We start from the raw sequence: 22,516 nt of genomic DNA, 5'->3' as shown, positions 1-22,516 counted from the left end.
GAAAATCTGCAGTTCATTCCACCATTTGCACAAATAGCATGATTTCCAGACCTATACCATCCTTGGTCTTGTTCTGGATGCCCTTCAGTTTGCCAAGGTCTCTTTCAAAATGTGGTCAGAACTAAATTATTTAAGGGAAGGGGAGGAAGGAGCAGAGGACAGAGACTCTGAGGAAGTTACTTTACTTGCACTTCTATAAAATAAGAATAACAGTTATTACCCCAAAAGGGTTATTGAAAAAAACATAAATGAGTTAATGCACAAAAAGTGCTTAGAATAGTGCCTGCCACAAAACATCTCATGTATGTTGTTTAACCTATAATACAGAGAAAGTTAGAGTCCACAAGATACCCTGAAACTTATATAGAGAGACTGAGACAAGGGAAGTATTAAAAAAAATCATGGGAGGAAAAATGGCGGCGGAATAGAAAGACGTGCTCCAAGCCTTGTCCCGGAGTAGAAAGAAAGAACAACTGAGGGTCGCACGAGGAGTGTTTGTTGGCAATTTAAGGGACAGCTAAACTCCAGAAGAAGGTGGGGGACTGCTAAATGGGGTTCCCCTGACCTGACAGCCCCCACTGTGGCTGGGTCCCCTCCCGGAGCTGCGGGCTTGGACGCGGAATCTGCGCCATCTTGAACGGGAAAGTGGAGCTTATCGGAAGCCTGAGAATCCACAACTGCGGCACCCACCGAACAGCTGCGAGCCCCAGAACACCGGTCCCCAATTGGCGCAAAAACACGGATTCAGAGGAGCTCTACACTCCACCACGGAAAGGTCAGATTTCACCTGGGATAAGGTGAGGTCTCTGGTCCCGGCGGGAGAGAGGAACGCGCGTTTTGTGGGAGCTGGAGGACCAGGGAAGTCTGAGCCTAGAAAATCCGTGGCTGTTGGGGCTGGCGTGATCCGTGAATGTGGAAGGGGGTCCTCAGAGCTGCTAACAGAAGGGATCTCTAAAAAGCAACTCATTTTGATCTGACGTGCAGGGACAGCCTAAGAATTTCAAAGGTGTGCCGGCTGCTTAGACTTACGCGCATACCTATTGTTCGCACACTTGGGCTTTTTCCTCTTGAAATTCTTGCTTCTGATTACTAAGCCCAATACATAGGATCACCCAGTTGGGGACACCCTGGGAGACTGCAGGGGAAAGTTGTTTTTCTGGAACCTGGGGATCGGAGTGGGGAGTGACCATCGGAGAGCCAGCTCTGAGGCAGCCCACTCCCACAAACCGGTAGTGAGTGCCACAGGGAAAGAAGGATCTAACACCGACTAGAGAGGCCATAGATAGACCCGGAAGTCAATCCAGAAACACTGCCACCCAGGGGCTGAATCACAAAATGACTCTTGTGTAATCAAAAATAAAGGAATACGAGAAATTAAGACACACCGCCTGCTTAAAATCAGGACTGGCTTACAACACTGAAGAGTAGTGGAACGCAGGGAACTGCAATACTGTCCGGACGGAGAAACAGGCGTGCCAAACGGAACAACAGAGGAAGTGAATAACCTTCACTACTCCACATTTTATTTTTATTTTTTATTTTTTTATTTTCATTTTTTGCATCTTTTACTCAAGAAGCTAATTTTTTTCTTTTTTCCTCACTTGATTTTACTTTTTTAATTATTACATTTTTATTTTCAATCCGTATTACTACTGCTATTTTATCTTTTTTTTTTTTTAAGTGTCATTTTAGTTTCTCTTCATTTTACTTTGGGATTAGTGTTCTACATTCTATTTTCATCTTTCCTTTAGCATCGTTTTACTTTATCTCAACTCTACCTTTATGCCATCACACTCTTCCTAAACGTTCCCTTTTCGGTGTGCTGTTTATCTTACCCCTTTCCTGCTTTAGATTTTCCCTATTCCTTCTGTTTACCCCTTGTTAAAATTTCACCCTACTTACATATCTAATCTCCAATCCCCTGCTCCAAGTCCTTACACACCTCTCTCTTCGCTGTCTTAACTATCCAAAAAATTGTTTTTCTCTCTGTGCTTTTGTTGTTGTTTGCTTGAATGTTGATTATATCAAATTTTTATGCTTTTTTGTGAGATTGTTTTGTTTATTCTTCTTTTGTTTGTTTTGTGCTTCTGTTTTCCCTTGCCTCACTCAATATTAGTTGGTGTTGTAGTTTGTATTAATCCCCAGGTATTTGTTGCTGGCATTTGCTGGGATTAGTGATTGTTCTATTGGAGTTTTATCCCCATATATATAGTTTGTTCCTCTTTCTCTCTTAGTCTCTTTCTTGTCTCTCTTACTTTTTTTTTTCCCTTTTCCCAATTTCATTTTCACACTCCTTTTTTTTTTTCCTTGCTTTCTTTTTCCTCTTCTTCTTTCTCTCCTATCCCCTAATTTGCCTTTCTATGGTGGTCACCTTTATTGGAGGTTATTAATATCGTGAATACATTTCTGTTCAGTGCCTTGTGTGTTGTACCTGGTAGTGCTGTATTTTGTGCCTTTAAATGAACGCAGGAGAGACAGAACTACATAACCAGACATCCAGAGAAGAGAGACCATGGGGAGACAAAGAAACAGCCCACATATGAAAGAAAAGCAGGCATCACCAGAAAAAGAAGTAAACGAAATGGAGGCAAGCAACCTTCCAGAGAAAGAATTCAGAGAAATGGTCATAAGGTGGCTGAAAAGAATGGAAGACAAATTCGACAATATGAGCAAGAACCAAGAGGAAATGAAGAAGAACCAAGAAGAAATGAAAAATGACATCGCTGCTGTAAAGAACTCAATAGAAAGCATCAAGAGTAGACTACAAGAAGCAGAGGACCGCATCAGTGAGCTAGAAGACAAGTTGGGAAAAAATACCCAAGTAGAGCAACTTCTAGAAAAAAAAAAATTAAAAGGCAGGAGGAGAGCCTAAGGGAACTTTGGGACAACACGAAACAAAACAACATCCGCATAATAGGGGTTCCAGAAGGAAAGGAAGCTGAGCAAGGAATAGAAAACCTGTTTGAAGAAATAATGACAGAAAATTTCCCTGATATAGGGAAGAAAAAACCCACACAAATCCAAGAAGCTCACAGAGTCCCAAGCAAAATGAACCCCAAAAGACCGACGCCAAGGCACATTATAATTAAATTGGCAAACACCAACGACAAAGTAAGAATCTTAAAAGCGGCAAGAGAGAGACAGAAAGTTACATACAAAGGAACCCCCATCAGACTAGCAACTGATTTCTCAACAGAAACTCATCAGGCCAGAAGGGAATGGAATGAAATATACAAAGTCGTGCAAAGGAAGGGTCTGAATCCAAGAATACTGTACCCAGCAAGGCTATCAATCAAAACTGAAGGTGAATACCAAGGAGACAGAACTGAACCTCACATCACCCTGCTTGGCCCCGGAGGATGACTGGTTAGCCAGAGACGGGTAAGATTCCTCAGGGAAGGAACAACCTAAGACAGGCACAGTCGCAGAGGGGCCATCAGGAGAGAACTTGGGGATCAACAGAGGTGGGGCACAGACCCCCACCCTCCCAACCTTGCAGGGGCCTGAACCCTCGCCCCGTCTGAGGGAGGTCTCCTGCTCCCATGGCTGCTTTGCATCCCACACCCAGCTCAGATCGGGACACAGGTGACAGACAGTGACTTGGCCCAGCTCAGATTGGGACCCAGGTAACAGACAGAGACTTGGCTGACAGCAGCTGCCCTATATCTAAATCCAGCCTAGCACCAGGAATGCTCAGGGCCTACTCAAGAATGCAAATAATCCTTTCCACTAATATTTACAGGGTAAACTAAGATTGTTGGTAGAGTATTAAATTTGACAGTAAAATAATAATCAAGTTTTCAGATTAATTTAAATAGGCTAATTGAAATAAGTGAATATTCAAGAAAATTTAATTGTACTGGACAAAAAGCTGTTCCTAAAGTGTTAACTAAAATTTCTATTGGTAGTTCATCTCATGGTAAAATTCGTGAACATGCAATGAACCTAAAGCAGTCATATTTTTTTGCAAAAAGTTAAAATTTAAAGTTATCAAGACTGCATTATAAAATTTACAAAAGCCTCCATTAATCAAAAAAGGGGGGATAGTAGGGTAATATCATGTAAGGAAAAATATCCTATAAGTAAATTACATCTAGAAAATTTTTACTTTACAAAATTAATTTCTATTTGTAATGCTAACAGCAAAACGCACATGGTGTCTAAATAAGACAAAGGAAAATCGTTTGGGCAAAAATAAAAAGGATCCCAAATCAATTATATAGAAAAGATTCCTTTATTAACTCTTGGTCGAGAATATGTTTGTATATTTTCAGAAAACAACTCCAAGACCATGTGGATTCCTGCAACAGAGAGGAATTGACAGGTCTGCTCCAACCATGAAGACAAGAGGAGAAACAGTCCAGAGATGGGAGACGCTGATGACGCCTTGCCACGCTAGCAGTCAGAAGCTGTGCGACACATCACTTGCCTAGGACCAAACCAGAGAGGGTTGGACCTGCATTGCCACCATGTGCCCACCATCCAGATATCATTGCTGACATGTACACATAAGGAACTGTTTGACATTGAAACGGGGAATCAGAACTGTTGGACATTGAAATTGGGACTCAAACATTTTTTGTTATTATATGTCTATTTCTAGTCTGCAGAGGCAAGATTTTTTAAAGGAAAGAAAAGGGGGAAAAATAGATACAGAAGCAAAGAAGCATTGAACAGACTGTCAAACTACAGTGGGAAGGCAGAGGAGGTTTTGCGGGGGAGGGGGGCTGTAAGAGATCAACCAAAGGACTTGTATGCATGCATATAAGCATAACCAATGGATAAAAGACACTGGGGGGGTGGGGCAGGTAAAGGCATGTACTGTGAGGAAGGGGAGGGTGGGGGGAGGTCAATGGGGGGAAAAAAGAGACATATGTACTACTATTTCTAATACTTCAAACAATTTAAAAAAATGTAAAAAAAAATAAAATAAAAAAATAAATTAAAAAAAAAAACTGAAGGTGAAATCAGGAGCTTCACAGACAAAAATGGACTAAGGGAATTTATTACCACCAAACCAGCAACGCAAGAAATGCTAAAGGGTCTGCTGTAAAAAAAAAAAGAAAGAAAGAAATAGGAAGCGAAGAAGGAACACAGGGGTAAAGAATAAAAATGGCGACAAAGAAGTACCTATCAATAATAACTTTAAATGTAAATGGATTAAATGCCCCAATCAAAAGACATAGAGTAACAGATTGGATAAGAAAACAAGACCCATATATCTGCTGTCTACAAGAAACCCACCTCAAAAAAAAAAGACGCACACAGACTGAGGGTGAAGGGATGGAAAAAGGTTTTCCAGGCAAATGGAACTGAAAAAAAAGCTGGGGTAGCAATACTTATATCTGAAAAATTAGATCTCAAACTGAAGGACATAACAAGAGATAAGGAAGGCCACTTCATAATACTAAAGGGAGCAATCCAACAAGAAGAAATAACTCTGGTAAACATATATGCACCCAATACAGGAGCACCCAAATACATAAAAAAAACTCCTGGAGGATATCAAGGGAGAGATTGACAGCAATACAATCATAATAGGAGACTTTGATACCCCACTATCACCACTGGACAAATCCTCTAAACAAAAAATCAGCAAAGAAAAATCAATCCTAAATGACTCACTAGACCAGATGGAATTAATTGACATCTTCAGAACATTTCACCCCAAAGCCACAGGATATACATTCTTCTCAAGTGCACATGGGTCATTTTCAAAGACAGACTATATATTGGGACATAGGCAAAGTCTCTTCAAATTCAAGAAATTAGAAATCATATCAAGCATCTTCTCAGACCACAGTGGCATAAAACTGGAAATCAACTACAATAAAAACAACCCAAAGAAATCAAACACATGGAGACTAAACAGCATGCTATTAAACAATGATTGGGTTACCAGAGAGATCAAGGAAGAAATAAAAAACATCATGGCAACTAATGACTATGAAAACACAACAATCCAAAATCTATGGGACACAGCGAAAGCAGTCCTGAGAGGGAAGTTCACAGCTCTACAAGCCTACTGCAAAAAAACAAGAAACAATGGTAACAAATTACCTAACCCAACAACTCAAAGAGTTATAAAAAGAGCAACAAGAACAGCCCAGTGTAAGCAGAAGGAAGGAAATAATAAAGATCAAAGTGGAAATAAACGACATTGAGACCAAAGAAACAATACAAAAGATCAACAAAACCAAGAGCTGGTTCTTTGAAAGGATAAACAAGATTGATGAACCTCTAGCCAGGCTCACAAAGAAGCAAAGAGAGAGGACCCAAATAAACAAAATCAGAAACGAAAGAGGTGAAATAACAACAGATCCCGCCGAAATACAAAGGATTGTTAAAAAATACTACAAACAACTCTATTCCAACAAACTGGACAACCTGGAGGAAATGGACATATTCCTAGAAAAATATAACCTTCCAAAACTCAATCAGGAAGAATCTAAACAGCTCAATATGCCAGTAACTATGGAAGAAATTGAAGCAGTCATCAAAAAGCTTCCGGCAAACAAAAGCCCGGGGCCAGACGGCTTCACAGGAGAGTTTTACCAAACATTCAAGGAAGAACTAAAACCTATCCTCCTCAGACTATTCCAAAAAATTCAAGAGGAAGGAACACTTCCAAGCTCCTTCTATGAAGCCAGCATCACCCTAATACCAAAACCAGATAAAGACAACACAATGAAGGAGAATTACAGGCCAATATCACTCATGAATGTAGATGCCAAAATCCTCAACAAAATTCTAGCAAATCGGATCCAGCAGTACATCAGAAAGATCATACACCATGACCAAGTAGGGTTTATCCCAGGAATGCAAGGATGGTACAATATCCACAAATCAATAAATGTGATACATCACATAAACAAATTGAGAGATAAAAATCACATAGTCATATCAATTGATGCAGAAAAAGCATGTGACAAAATCCAACACCCTTTCTTGATAAAACCTCTCAACAAGGTGGGAATAGAAGGATCATACCTCAACATAATAAAAGCTATATATGATAAACCCACAGCTAACATCATACTCAATGGGCAAAAACTAAAACCATTTCCCCTAAGAACAGGAACAAGACAGGGATGCCCACTCTCACCACTCATGTTCGACATAGTACTGGAAGTATTAGCCATTGCAATTAGACAAGAAGAAGAAATAAAAGGCATCCAAATTGGAAAAGAAGAAGTAAAGCTGTCCTTATTTGCAGATGACATGATATTGTACATAAAAAAACCGGAAAGACTCCATCAAAAAACTAACAGACTTAATAAATGAATTTGGCAATGTAGCAGGATAAAAATTAACGCCAAGAAATCTATGGTATTTCTATACACCAACAGTGAACTTACAGAAAGAGAGACTAAAAAAGCAATCCCATTTACCATAGCACCAAAAAAATTAAGATACTTAGGAATAAACCTAACCAAGGAGGTAAAAGACCTATCCGCGGAAAACTACAGGACACTGAAAAAACAGATAGAGGAAGACGTAAACAGATGGAAGAACATACCATGTTCATGGATTGGGAGAATCAACATCATTAAAATGTCCATACTACCCAAAGCAATCTATAGATTCAATGCACTCCCCATTAAAATACCAACGGCATATTTCACAGACCTAGAAAGAACTCTCCAAAATTTCATCTGGAATAAAAAAAGACCCCGAATAGCCACAGCAATCCTGAAAAAGAAGAAGAAAGTTGGAGGGATCTCAATACCAGATTTCAAGCTGTATTGCAAAGCCACTGTCCTCAAAACAGCCTGGTACTGGCACAAGAACAGACATATAGATCAATGGAATAGAATAGAGAATCCAGATATCGACCCAAACCACTATGCGCAATTAATATTTGACAAAGGAGGCATGAACATACAATGGAGTCAAGACAGTCTCTTCAATAAATGGGTGTTGGGAAAATTGGACAGATACATGCAAAAAAATGAAACTAGATCGCCAACTTACACCATAAACAAAAATAAACTCAAAATGGATACAGGACTTAAATATAAGATGGGAAACCATAAAAATACTAGAGGAATCCACAGGCAGCAAAATCTCAGACATATGCCTAAAGAACTTCTTCACTGATACTGCTTCTAGGGCAACGGGAGCCAAAGAGAAAATAAACAAATGGGACTACATCAAAATAAAAAGCTTTTTCACAGCAAAAGAGACCATCAACAAAACAACAAGAAATCCCACTGTATGGGAGAACGTATTTGCAAATGTTATCACTGATAAAGGTTTAATCTCCAACATCTACAGGCAGCTTATACAACTTAATAAAAGGAAGGTAAATGATCCAATAAAAAAATGGGCAACGGACCTTAATAGAATCTTTTCGAAAGAAGAAAGAAGGAAGGCCAAGAGACACATGAAAACATGCTCAAAGTCACTAATTATCTGAGAGATGCAAATCAAAACGACAATGCGATACCATCTCACACCTGTCAGAATGGCTATCATCAACAAATCAACAAATGACAAGTGTTGTCGAGGATGCGGAGAAAAAGGAACCCTCGTGCACTGCTGGTGGGAATCAGACTGGTGCAGCCACTGAGGAGAACAGTATGGAGTTTCCTCAAAAAACTGAAAATGGAACTCCCATTTGACCCAGTAATCCCTCTCCTAGGAATATATCCTAAGAAACTAGAAACACCAATCAGAAAGGATACATGCACCCCTATGTTCATAGCAGCACAATTTACAATAGCTAAGATTTGGAAACAGCCTAGGTGCCCGTCAGCAGATGAGTGGATCCGAAAACTATGGTACATCTACACAATGGAATACTGTGCTGCCATAAAAAAGAAGGAATTCTTACCATTTGTAGGAACCTGGATGGAATTAGAGAACATTATGCTGAGTGAAATAAGCCAGTCAATGAAAGAAAAATACCACATGATCTCACTCATTTGGGGATAATGAAAAACAGTATAAACTGATGAACAAAAAGATAAGATACAGAGGCAGTAAAGCATCAAACAGACTGTCAAATTACAGCGGGAATGTTAGGGAGAGGTGGGGGAAATAAGAGATCAACTGAAGGACTTGTGTGCATGCATATAAGAGTAACCAACGAATGCAAAACATTGGGGGTGAGGGCATGTATGGGAGTGGGGGGGGGCGCAATGGTTTAAGATATGTACACATATAATACCTTAATAAAAAAATTTTTAAAAAAATCATGGCTTTTGATCAATGGTTGGAACAGGGGATCCAAACTCAACTAGTGAATGAAGACGTGTGCAGACCAGTATGTCCTATGTAAAATGGGGGAGGGGGGCACATTAACATAAAAAAAAGGTTCAAAACCACAGCTCGAGTTTGAATTCTCCGTGTTATCCTGGCTTAACACTAAATTAATACAAATGATATTTGGGAGGAAAAGAATAAGGGGCAGCATAAGCAATAATTTCCTTTCACTCATTTAAGATGTGTGCTGCAGAATAGCTACAACAAGACAAAACTTACTAGCAAATTTATGTATCCAAGAACACGAATATTTACTCATAGTCAGCATTTCTTCTTTTAATAGTTTTTAAAATTTTAGTAACCAAACTATATCAAATATTTTGAGAAAAAAACTCTTCTCTTCAAATGTATTTCTAACCATCACTGCAAGCTGAGGCACACAAAAATAAAATAATTTTTAAAAATAAGTATCAACATAAAGACAGAAAATAACCCTCAATTTTCTCTCAAGATAGTTATCCTTATTGTTCTACATGACAAGGCTGGCAGAACACCAAGTATATAGTCCACCATTTCCAATAAGTTTACCAATAATTCTTTAATAGCAATAGCCAGAGAACTAACTGCACAAAGCTGAGTTAAGTTACATTTTAAACTTCTATGCTGACGAAATTTACCAAAAAAGAACCCTACCACATACACAAAACACTAACTTTATGAATAAGTATGTCCAACTCTTTATAAATGTATTTCTTAAAATAATAAAAATAGCAAAAACTTTTAAGTGCAAGTGTGATACCACAGGCTATTTGACAGGGTGTCCATGTTTGCTCTGTTTGTCCTCAGGCAAGGAGCCGCCCTTAAAGTCCACAATCTTTTCCTGCTCTTTCTCTCCAGCCACAGTAACTTTTTGTATCCTTCCTTCACTAGAAGCACTCTGCCAAAGACTACAGGAAGTATATTAATACACAGAACTTGCCTTTTGCAATTTCAGCTTGAGGACTGCAAATGATTTTACCAACACCTCAGTGGTTAGCTAACTGCCGTCAAAAGCCAGAGTTGATTTTACCCTAACATTTAATTTTGTTTAGTGACATGTATGACTCCTATACTTTCAGATATTCATTTGTTCTGTTTGTATAAATAGATATGCAACACATCTGTTATTTCTGGAGAATTACTAAATGAATTTCACAAACTATGCTTAAAAATAAATATTAAGACTCTTTTAGGAAATGAAAAGTACCAAGAGATTTGAAAAAATTCAGGGCTCAAGTCCTTCAAGTGTAAATATTAGGTTATGTAATATTATTTTACTTTATACTTGAAGTACTATTTCTCAAATTGCTGCCATATAAACAATCCCCCGTGAATTCTTTTTCTTTATAATATTTGTCTATTGGCCTGGCTCTCTAAATTTCACAAATAATACTCAACCTTTTTGGCCAATCAGTTCTTTGTATAGAGAATGACAACATAGACTACTAGCAATCTATACTAATAAAAGGGTAATATGCTAATTAGACCAGGTTGACCGGCCATCTTCCAGATGTCTGACTTCCTTCCAGACAAAGCCATGGTGGTGGGGGCTGAGGCAGAGACAGTTAGGGGCGATAATGCCGGCAGGGGAGGGCAGTTGGGGGGCGAGACCAAGCCGGCAGGGGAGGACAATTGGGGGCGAGATCAGGCCAGCAGGGGAGGGCAGTTAAGGAGATCAGGCAGGCAGAGGCAGTTAGGGGGGCAATCAGGCAGAGTAGGGGAGATCAGGCCGACAGAGGGGCAAGGTAGGGGTGATCAGGCTGGCAGGGGGGCAAGGTAGAGGTGATCAGGCCAGCAGGGGGGCAAGGTAGCGGCGATCAGGCCAGCAGGGGGGCAAGATAGCGGCAATCAGGCTGGCAGGCAGAGGGGTTGGGGCAATCAGGCAGGTGAGTGGTTGGAAGCCAGTCGTCCCGGATTGTGAAAGGGATGTCTGACTGCCAGTTTAGGCCCAATCCCAAGGACATCCCCCGAGGGGTCCCAGATTGGAGAGGGTGCAGGCTGGGATGAGGAACCCCCTCCATGCACAAATTTAGTGCACCAGGCCTCTAGTAATTCTATAAAGGTCATTTTTCTCAATTGACTATAATGCCATCAGTGGCTTTGAAGAGAAAGAAGTTAATATATTTAATCAAAAGATAACACAACTATAGAATATAAACTCTATGAGTTCTAGGGCTTTTTTTCTTTCTTTTTTTTGGCACTGCTATAGTCATAGTACCTAGAAGAGTGCTCAATAAATATTCTCAACACATGAAAACTAGTTAATCTTAAAATAAACTTCTAACTTTAAAATAATCCTATCTAATAAAGACAGAATATGCTAATTGACCCTCACGCTGTCGCGAAGATGGCAGCGCCCACAGCCAATAAGGAGGGAATATACTAATTGACTGCCCTACCCTCAAAGATGGTGGCACCCACAGCCACAAGATGGCGGTGTCCAGTCAGTCCCCTCAGCCCCACCTTGCCACACGCCTACCTCCAGAGTCCCCCAGTCCCCTCAACCCCCCAGCCACCCAGGGCCGCCCAAGGCTCAGGTAACCAGGGCCGGCCGAGGCTTGCACTGCCAGCAGTGGAAGCAGCAGAGGTGTGATGGGGGCGTTGCCTCCCACCCCTGAGGGCTCCTGGACTTTGAGAGGTGGCAGGCCTGAGGGACCCCCCCACTCCAGTGCATGAATTTTCATGCACTGGGCCTCTAGTACTTTATAAAAAAATTAAATGTAGTAAATCTTTTCAGAGCACAGATTCCCATTCATCTTAGCTATTGTAAATGAACTGTATTGAGCATCAACCTATGAACCAGAAAGGCACAGTTCAGTTATAGTCAGGGCACATGCCCTGATTACAGGCTAGCTCCCCAGTAGGGGGCATGCAGGAGGCAGCTGATCAATGATTCTCTCCCTCTTCCTTTCACTCTGAAATAAATTTTTTTTAAAAAGGAACCAAAACACATCACCATATTTTTAAACACCATTTTAAAATTGACAGGGGAAATAAAAATTTCACAGCAGTTGCTCATATAAGTTGCAAGTCAACTTTTTTGAAGTATTTGAATATTCTTGACTATTTAGATGATGCACCAATGACAAATAGCCGAACATATGGAACTTCCTGAAAAGAAAGCTTATCATGTAATTACCAAACATTATTATTAGATAACCAGTGGTTCAGTGCACGGATTCGTGCACACTGAAAGGAAATTAATTAGAAGAAATATCTTAATACCGCTATTCGCCCTTTCTCTATAACAGAAGTATCAACCAAATTCATGATTGACAATGACAGATCAAAACACACTTGTGCGATTGGCGCCAGCGAAAGCTTAATATGTATCGCGCATGCATGTCAACTTAACCTTTTATATGTATAGAATATAAATTAGACCTGCTTTCTGATGTAGCTAAACTTTTTCCAGTTCAATGAAGCACCCCAACTTCTCTTTCAGGTAATTGTCAGCAACACAGCAGTAAACATCAACACGAAGCAGATTATTATTGTAGATCACACAGGGAGAACAAAGGGTAAAATATTTAACTGTAGCAGTGTTTGACTATATTCTACGCAGTGAGAAAACCTGAAGTCATTTTCAAGGTCCACCATTTCTTACTTCTTTTCAGTCGGGTCAAGTTTCTAAACTTTCTAAATCTCCGTTTTCCGGCTAGTGAAAAGAAAATAGGATTCCACTGAATCTCATATCTACCTACTCCAGGACTTCTGTGAGGATCAAATGAGAAGAGGCACGGGAAAATGCTTCACAGACATTTGGTTAAAGTGTAAAATGTTTGCACCTGGCTATAAAGCAAGTCATGTTCCTGGGCTGAAGAAACTCCAAGGAGGCTAGTCACTAGGGAGAGGAAGCCAGGTGTTGCTATGTGATGTCATTACCCGGTGCCAACAGCCACCATTTCCGGGCTGGGCTGTTGGCTGCATTTTGCACCATGGGGTCTCAGCAGCGTTGGCTGCGATTTGGTGGGTTGTCGCTCCAGGGTGGTGGCGGGGCCTGTGTCTCACTTGGGGGAAGCCGAGTATTGGTTTGTTGGCGCCAGGTCTGTGGTGCCATTTATTTTTAAATGGTCATTGTTTGTCATGGCAGCTCCTACATTAAGCGTCTACCCCCTGGTGGTCAGTGCACGCCACAGCTACCAGTCAGACGGACACTTAGCCTTTCATATATATAGATAGGACTTAAAAAACACTGACTATAAAAACTAAATTAGATTTCATTAAAATTAAGAACTTGTTTTCATCAAAAGAAACATAAAAAACAAGCCACAAAACATAATATTTCTTCATGAGATTGAACAGATATCTATAATACATACAAGGTGGGCAAAATTAGGTTTACAGGTCTAATACTAATAAATAATAATACAAGAATAAATTGTAGCCACTGTTCTCAAAATGCCTGGTACTGGCATAAGAACATATAGACTAATGGAATAGGACAGAGAACCCAGAAATCGGCCCAAACTATTATGCTCAATTAATATTTGACAAAGGAGGCAAGAGCATACAATGGAATCAAGACAGTCTCTTCAATAAATGGTGTTGGGAAAATTGGACAGATACATGCAAAAAAAAATGACACTAGACCACCTACTTACACCATACACAAAAATAAACTCAAAATGGATCAAGGACTTAAACGTAAGACTGGAAACCATAAAAATTTCAGAGGAATCCACAGGCAGCAAAATCTCAGACATATGCCGAAGCAATATCTTCACCGATACAGGTCCTAGGGCAATGGAAACTAAAGAGAAAATAAACAAATGGGACTGCATCAAAATAAAAGCTTCTGCACAGCAAAAGAAACCATCAATAAAACAACAAGAAAGCCCACTGCATGGGAGAACACATTTGCCAATGTTATCTCTGATAAGGATTTAATCTCCAAAATTTACAGGGAACTCATACAAATTAACAAAAGGAAGATAAGCAATCCAATCAAAAAATGGGCAAAGGACCTAAATAGACACTTTTCGAAAGAGGACATACAAAAGGCCAAGAGACATATGAAAACATGCTCAAAGTCACTAATTATCTGAGAGATGCAAATCAAAACGACAATGTAGTACCATCTCACACCTGTCAGAATGGCAATCATCAATAAATCAACAAACAAGTGCTGGCGAGGATGTGGAGAAAAAGGAACCCTCATGCACTGCTGGTGGGAATGCAGACTGGTGCAGCCACTGTGGAGAACAGTATGGCATTTCCGAAAAAAAACTAAAAATGGAACTCCCATTTGACCCAGTGATCCCACTTATAGGAATATATCCCAAGAAACTAGAAACACCAATCAGAAAGGGTATATGTACTCCTATGTTCATAGCAGCACAAATTACAATAGCTATGATTTGGAAACAGCCTAAGGGCCCATCAGCAGATGAGTGGATTAGAAAACTGTGGTACATCTACACAATGGAATATTATGCTGCAGTAAAAAAGAAGAAATTCTTACCATTCGCAACAGCATGGATGGACCTGGAGAGCATTATGCTAAGCGAAATAAGCCAGTCAGAGAAATATAAATACCATGTGATCTCACTCATACGTGATATATAATGAACTGATGAACAAAAACAGATCCAGAGACAGAGAAGCATCAATCAGACTGTCAAACCTCAGAAGGAAGGCAGGGGAAGGGGGTGGGAAGGGTAAGAGATCAACCAAAGGACTTGTATGCATGCATATAAGCATAACCAATGGACACAGACACTGGGGGGCGAGGGCACGAGCGGGGGAGGGAGGGGAGAGGCAATGGGGGGATAAGGACAAGGACACATGTAATACCTTAATCAATAAAGAAAAAAAAAGAATTGTGTTTCGTGTACTCACAACTGTAAACCTACTTTTCCCAATCCTGTACATCTGACAAAGGATTCAAATGCAGAATATATAAACACTATACATCAGTAAGAAAAAGGACAATAGGAGGCTTTAACAGGTTCTTCTCTAAATGAACCACCCAAATGTCCAATTAACATATGAAAAGTTCCTCAGCTTCATTAGTCATCTAGAAAATGCTCATCAAATCCACAATTCTTTACCCTAATTTACACCAGATAGGCTAAAATTAAAAAACATCACAAGCCAAAACCGGTTTGGCTCAGTGGATAGAGCGTCAGCCTGCAGACTGAAAGGTTCCAGGTTCGATTCCGGTCAAGGGCATGTAACTTGGTTGCGGGCACATCCCCAGTAGGAGGTGTGCAAGAGGCAGCTGATCGATGTTTCTCTCTCATCGATGTTTCTAACTATCTATCACTCTTCCTTCCTCTCTGTAAAAAATCAATAAAATATATTAAAAAAAAAAAAAAAAACATGACAAAACCAAGGGTTTAAAGCAACTACAACTCTCATTCACTGCTGGTAGTGATTGCAACAATCACTTTGAAACCACTGCATAATATCTTCCAAAGCTGAACATATACCTTATGACACAGCAAATCCTCTCCTTAGAAATATACCCATTAGACAACATTCATAGTCTCCAAAAGACACATACAAGAATGTTCACAGAGGCACTATTCATAATGATTTCAGTCACAACAATAGCTATAATTAGAAAGACAGACAATGGTAGAACAGGGTGTCCCCAAAAAACGTATACACGCTTTAACAGCTGATAGCTCAAATTTGAAAATGAAATGTATTTTAATAAACACTACCTTTATAATTATTCAAAGTGTGTGTATATATTTATGAGGATATAGAACAACTGGAACCTCCATACATTGCTGGTGAGAATGCAAAACTGTACCACCAATTTGAAAAACAGTTTGGTCATTTCTTAAGAAGTTAAACATAAACGTACCTAATGACCTGGTAATTCCAATGCTAGGTATACACTCAAGATCCTAAGAACATATGTCCAAATAAAGACTAACATGTGAATGTCTACAGCAGCATTATATATAACTAGAGGCCCAGTACATTAAATTCATGTACTGGGGAGGGTGGGGGAGTCCCTCAGCCCAGCCTGTGCCCTCTTGCAGTCCAGGACCCCTCAGGGGACAAAGGAGGTTGGCCAGCCAGGGAAGGACCACGGGAGGGCTCCAGGGTGTGTCTGGCCCATCTGGCTCAGTCCCGATCAGCCAGACCCAGCCGCAAGCTAACATACCCATCAAAGCGTCTGCCCCCTGGTGGTCAATGCACGTCATAGCGACTGGTCAACCAGTCGACTGTCTGCTCCCTGGTGGTCAGTGCACGTCATAGCGAGCAGTTGAGTGGCCTTAGTATATCATTAGCACATTACGCTTTGATTGAATGGATGACCGGATGACTGGATGATTGGACACTTAGCATATTAAGCTTTTATTATGTAGGCTATCAATAGCAGCAGTAGCAATATGGGTTAGCATGTACAGCATTTCCTGGGTATTCATTTTTCCTTCTAATATTCTCCAGTATTTTTAAATGTTGTTATAAATACTAATTTTTTGAAGGGGGGATCATATTTTTTTTTGGGGGGGGGGCGATCAATTTTAGAATTCTACTTCACATAGAAAGTAATTGCTTACAAGGGCCAAATTTCCAAATTCTGTTAAGTTGTTTTTGTCCAAGGAAGGGTGAGTTATTAATTCTTACATATCCATAAAATGATATATCAATATAATTTTTCTTGGTACATTTAGCTGTCTGATTCTAATTTAAAAAATTTTTTTAATGCTTAAATTTTCTGTGCCATACCATCCACTAAAAGCACACCATTCTCTATCAACAAGGACCTAATGAGAAAAAATGCCTGATTGTACAAAAATAACAATTAACTTTTCATAAAACTGCAGAGAATGGGATATACATGGGAGAATAAATTATTATTCTTATTTATATTTGTAAATACTTTAAGTGTTATCTTCATCCAAAAGGTTCAATTCATGACCTTCTTTGTAGTCATGAAGATTCAAATGGAGTAAAAGGGGTTAGCCAGAAATATGAAGAAAAGGAGAATGCAGGGATACTAAGGTTTCTCTCCAACAAACATATCTGCCCTTGTCCTATATAATAAAAGAGTAATATGCAAATTAACCATCACTCCGCCACACCCACAAGCCATGCCCACAAGCCATGCCCACCAGGCAATCAGGAGTGAATATGCAAATAAACCCAAACAAGATGGCTACTGCCACAGAGAGCAGGAGGGAGACTTGGGTTTCCCCGGCAATGGAGGAAGCCAAGCTTTCTGCCTGCCCTTGCCGGCCTAGGCCTCCACTCAAGGCTACAAAGTTTCAATGATAGAAGATACATAAACCCAAACAGAAATGGCGGCAGCCACGAAGCTGGAAAGAGCAGGAGGCTAGGGTTGCCCCTGGCGATGGAGGAAGCCAAGCTTCTGCAGCCCTGGCCTGCATTGGCCTCCACTTAAGGCTACAAAGCTTCAATTATAGAAGATACATAAATCCCCCCAAAAATGGCTGCCACCACGGAGCAAGCAGAAGGCTTGGCTCCGCTCCAGGCTATAAAGTTTCAATTATAGAAGATAAATAAACCCCAGATACCAGGGCCTCCACTTGGGTCGCCAGGGGGCGTGGCCGGCCTTCAAACCACCACAGGCCCCTCGCCCAGGCCGCCCCACGCCCCAAGGGAACCCCCACCCTGATCCGGGACACCCTTCAGGGCAGACCAGCTGGCCCCCACCAGTGCACCAGGCCTCTATCCTATCTAATAAAAGGGTAATATGCAGATTGACCATCACTCCAACGCACAAGATGGCTGCCCCCATGTGGTCAAAGATCCTGCCCCCATGTGGACACAAGATGGCCACCACAAGATGGCCAGCAGGGGAGGGCAGTTGGGAGGGACCAGGCCTGCAAGGGAGGGCAGTTGGGGGCGATCAAGCCTGCAGGGGAGGGCAGTTAGGGATGACCAAGCCGGCAGAGGAGGGAAGTTGGGGGCGACCAGGCCTGCAGGGAAAGGCAGTTGGGAGGGACCCAGGCCTGCAGGGAAGAGCAGTTGGGAGGAATCAGGCCTGCAGGGAAGGGCAGTTAGGGGTGACCAGGCCTTCAGGGGAGGGCAGTTGGGGGGGACCCAGGCCTGCAGGGGAGAGCAGTTGGGGGGGACCAGGCCTGCAGGCGAGAGCAGTTAGGGGTGACCAGTCCTCAGGGGTGGGCAGTTAGGGGTGACCAGGCCTGCAGGGGGAGGGCAGTTAGGGGCAAACAGGCAGGCAGGGGAGCAGTTAGGCACCAATCAGGCTGGCAGGGGAGTGGTTAGGGGGTGATCAGGCTAGCAGGCAGAAGCGGTCAGGGGCAATCAGGAAGGCAGGCAGGCGAGCAGTTGGGAGCCAGCAGTCCTGGATTGTGTGAGGGATGTCCGACTGCCCGTTTAGGCCCGATCCCACCATGATCGGGCCTAAACGGGCATTCGGACATCCCTCGAGGGGTCCCAGATTGGAGAGGGTGCAGGCTGGGCTGAGGGACACCCCCCTCCCCCGTGCACGAATTTCGTGCACCAGGCCTCTAGTACCTTAAAAAGAACAGGTATACCTAGTATGGGGACCTCCATATCCAAGCTTACCTGTGCATACTCTCTTTCAATAGCAGCCTTCTTCTGACTGAACGTCCTAAAAACACAAATAAAAATTCATTACCAAAAGTATTATGATAATGTCATGTAAATTTATCACCACAACCTCAAATTGTACCTGCTAAGCTGTGTTAAGAAAAGGAACAATTTTCATTCATCTTATGTGCCTAGAAATACTGCTGACATCACAGACTCTGGAGTCAGACAATCTACATTCAAATCCTAGCTCCACCACTTACTAGCTGTATGACCTTGGTCAAGTCACTTGACTTCTCTGTGCCTCAGTTTCCTCTTTGGTAAAATGGGGATAGTAACAATACCCACCTTGCAGGGATAATGTAAAATTTAGTTAATTAAAATATATAAAGTGCTCAAAACAGTGTCTAGCACATAATAAATGCTATATAAATGTTAGCTACTGCTATTAGAATGGCTAGTGCATAGAGGCTCTAAAATAAAATTTACTAACTTAACCAATGTAGAGGGAACTATAGAAAACAAGTTTAAAATCAAATTCAAAGCAGCTTCTCATCATGAAAAAATAGTCAAATCATTTCCTTCTTCCCAATTTTTTACAAGAGTTACAAAACAAAGTACAAGGCTACTACATGTGTGGTATGATGGGAGCACCCTTTCCATACCCATATATTTCTTAGATTCTACAGCAAACACTTTTCACATTTTAACATGTATTTTATTGGGGTTCATCTTTTAATAATTATTGGTGGTATTTTCTTCTATGGTAACAGTAATGAAATAACAGTGTACCTTATAAACCATAGACAAGGTAGAGTCAATGATATATATAATATGCACAATTTACTTTGAATAGTCTGAGTAAAGACTTTCCTATGTGTGCCAGATATGTGTGCTCTTAAAAGCATTTCATTAAGGCAGAGATATGAGAGCAAAAAGTGAAAAAATATAAAGAAAAGAGATTGAATAGGGAAAAAAGCAATAAGCCAAAATTCCCACTTTTAATTCAAATTATTTAAATTTACCAAAATAACTATTCATTTCTCATCTAAGAAATATAACTATTTAAGATCTTACTACATTTGTTTTGGGTGAATAACTATTATTTAGCCTTAAAAAGGTAGAAAACTGCCCAACTGGGTGGCTCAGTTGGTTGGAGCGTCGTCCTGTACACCAACAAAAAAGTTGCAGGTTTGATTCCCAGGCAGGGAACATACCTGGGTTGAGGGTCCGACCACCAGTTGGGGCATGTTGAGGAGGCAACCGATCGATGTTTCTCACTCTCTCCCTTCCTCTCTAAAGTCAGTGAATACATCCTCAGGTGAGGATTAAAAGAAAAAGGACAGAAATCCTCACAAATGCTATAATATAAAAACGTTGAGGATAGTATGCTAAGTGAAATAATTTAATCCAAAAAGGCATTGTATGATTTATATGCGGTACTTGGAGTAGGCAAAAATCATATAGACAGAAAATAGAATACTGGTTGCCAAGGGCTTGGAGGTGGGTATCAGAGGAGTTATTATTTAGTAGGCATAGAGTTTTAGTTTTGTAAAATAAAAAGTTCTGGAGATGGCTGGTGAAGGGTGCAAAACAATATGAATGTCTTTAATACCAGTAAACTGTACACTTAAAAATGGTTAAGAAAATAAATTTTATATTATGTGTATTTTGCCACTATAAAAAAAAAAAGAGTTGAGCAAGAACATTTTCCTTATGGGGTATTGCACATTATAAAGCATTTAATAGCTCTTTAAAATACAATCAGTATACTCTCCTTAAGAAGAAACACATAAACTATATTAAATATATAAAGATATATACACATACACTGTATATATGCATTTATATATTGTATTTTATATATAGGTAGATACACACACGGACATTTGTGTGTATTTGGGATTATATGTCTGTTTATATATATATACTAGAGGCCTGGTGCACGAATTTGTGCATGGGTGGGGTCCCTTGGCCTGGCCGGAGATTGGGGCCGATCGGGGCTGGCAGCCAGAGGAAGGGACCACGGGAGGTTGGCTGGCCGGGAAAGGCTGGCTGTGGGAGCGCACTGACCACCAGGGGGCAGCTCCTACATTGAGAGCCTACCCCCTGGTGGTCAGTGTGCGCCTGCCCCCTGGTCGTCCGGTCATAACGGTTGCTTAGGCTTATATATACACACACACACACACACACACACACACACACACAGAGAGGGGGGGTGGATCAAAATAATAATGCAAGTTTTGTCTGGGTAGTGGGATTACAGACTTTCACTTTCTTCTTTTCATTTTGCTTTCTATATTTTCTGATGTTTTACTAAAAATTTGTATTGTGTTTGAAGAAAATAGTGTCCTTATGTTTACTTTTATTGTTTGTTCCATTGATTTTTAGAAAGAGTGGAAGAGAGAGGGAAAGACAGAGAGAAATATCGACTGAGAAAAACACATAGACTGGTTGCCTCCTATATGCACCCTGACCAGGGAGGAGCCTGAAACCGAGATACATGCCCTTGACCGGAATCGAACCTGGGACCCTTTGGTCCACAGGCCGACACTCTATCCACTGAGCCAAACCAGCTGGGGCTACTGTCCTTATTTTTAAATAAATAAATGAACACTCACAAGCATATGCACACACCTTTGATACCCATGTTATTTTACTAAAATTGGATTTAGATAACATGACCATTTTAACAACATTAATAATTCCAATCCATGAACACGAAATATCATTCCATTTCTTTATGTCCTCATCAATTTCTTTCAACCATGTCTTGTAGTTTTCAGTGTATTTCACTTCCTTTGTTAAGTTTATTCCTATATATTTTATCCTTTTTGTTGCAATTATAAATGGGATTATTTACTTCATTTCTCTGATTTTTCATTGTTAGTGAATAGATATGCAACATATTTTTGTATATTGGTTTTATATCCTACAACTTTATTGTATTTTTATTGTTTCTAATAGTCTTTTGGTGAAGTCTTACCTGTTTTCTATATATTGAATCATGTCATGTGCAAATAGTAACAGTTTAGATGCCTTATATTTCATTCTCTAGCCTGACTGTTCAGACTAGGACTTCCAGCACTACACTGAATAACAGTGTGGATAGTGGGCATCTTGTCTTGTTCCTGATCTTAGAGTAAAAGCTTTCAATTCTTCACCACTGAATATGATATTAGCTGAGGCTCTGCATATATGACCTTTATAATGTTGAGGTACTTTCCTCCTATATCCATTTCATTGAGTGTTTTAATCATAAATGGGTGTTGTATCTTGTCAAATGTTTTTTTCTGCATCCATTTATATGATCATATGATTTTTATCTTTTATTTTGTTAAAGTGGTGCATCAACATTGATTGATTGGTATATGTTGAACCATCCTCGTGTCCCTGGAATACACCCCACTTGGTCATGATGTATTATCTTTTTAATGGATTGTTGTATTCGGTTTCCTAATATTTTGTTTAGGATTTTTACATCTATGTTCATCAAAGCTATTAGCCTGTAATTTTCTTTTTGTGTGTGTGTCCTGCCTAGTTTTGGTATCAGGATAATGCTGGCCTCCTGAAATAAGTTAGGAAAGTATGCCCTCTTCTTCAATTTTTGGAAGAATTTGAGAAGAATAGGTATTAAGTCTTCTTTGAATGTTTGGCAGAATTCATTGGAGAAGCCATCTTTTGTTTTTGGAAGTTTTTTGATTGATGCTGCATTTTCCTAACTACTGATTGCTTTATTTAGGTTGTCCGATTCTTCATGGTTCAGTCT

At 40.4% G+C, this 22,516-nt stretch overlaps 1 protein-coding gene across 3 annotated transcripts in view; it reads right to left on the bottom strand.

Moving 5' to 3' along the window:
• Positions 1-22,516, bottom strand: part of FCHSD2 (FCH and double SH3 domains 2) — a 228,672-nt gene that overhangs the window by 169,245 nt on the left and 36,911 nt on the right. For all 3 annotated transcript variants that reach the window (XM_080688538.1, XM_080688539.1, XM_080688540.1), the window contains one exon: positions 18,763-18,808. In XM_080688538.1, coding sequence (XP_080544664.1) covers positions 18,763-18,808 — 46 coding nt within the window. The remainder of the gene's footprint in view (positions 1-18,762; positions 18,809-22,516) is intronic.

The sequence above is a fragment of the Plecotus auritus genome (genome assembly GCF_963455305.1).
Source record: "Plecotus auritus genome assembly, chromosome: 9".
Classification (NCBI taxonomy): domain Eukaryota; kingdom Metazoa; phylum Chordata; class Mammalia; order Chiroptera; family Vespertilionidae; genus Plecotus; species Plecotus auritus.
Note: the sequence above shows the minus strand (reverse complement) of the source record. Positions and strands in the feature narration are given on the sequence as shown.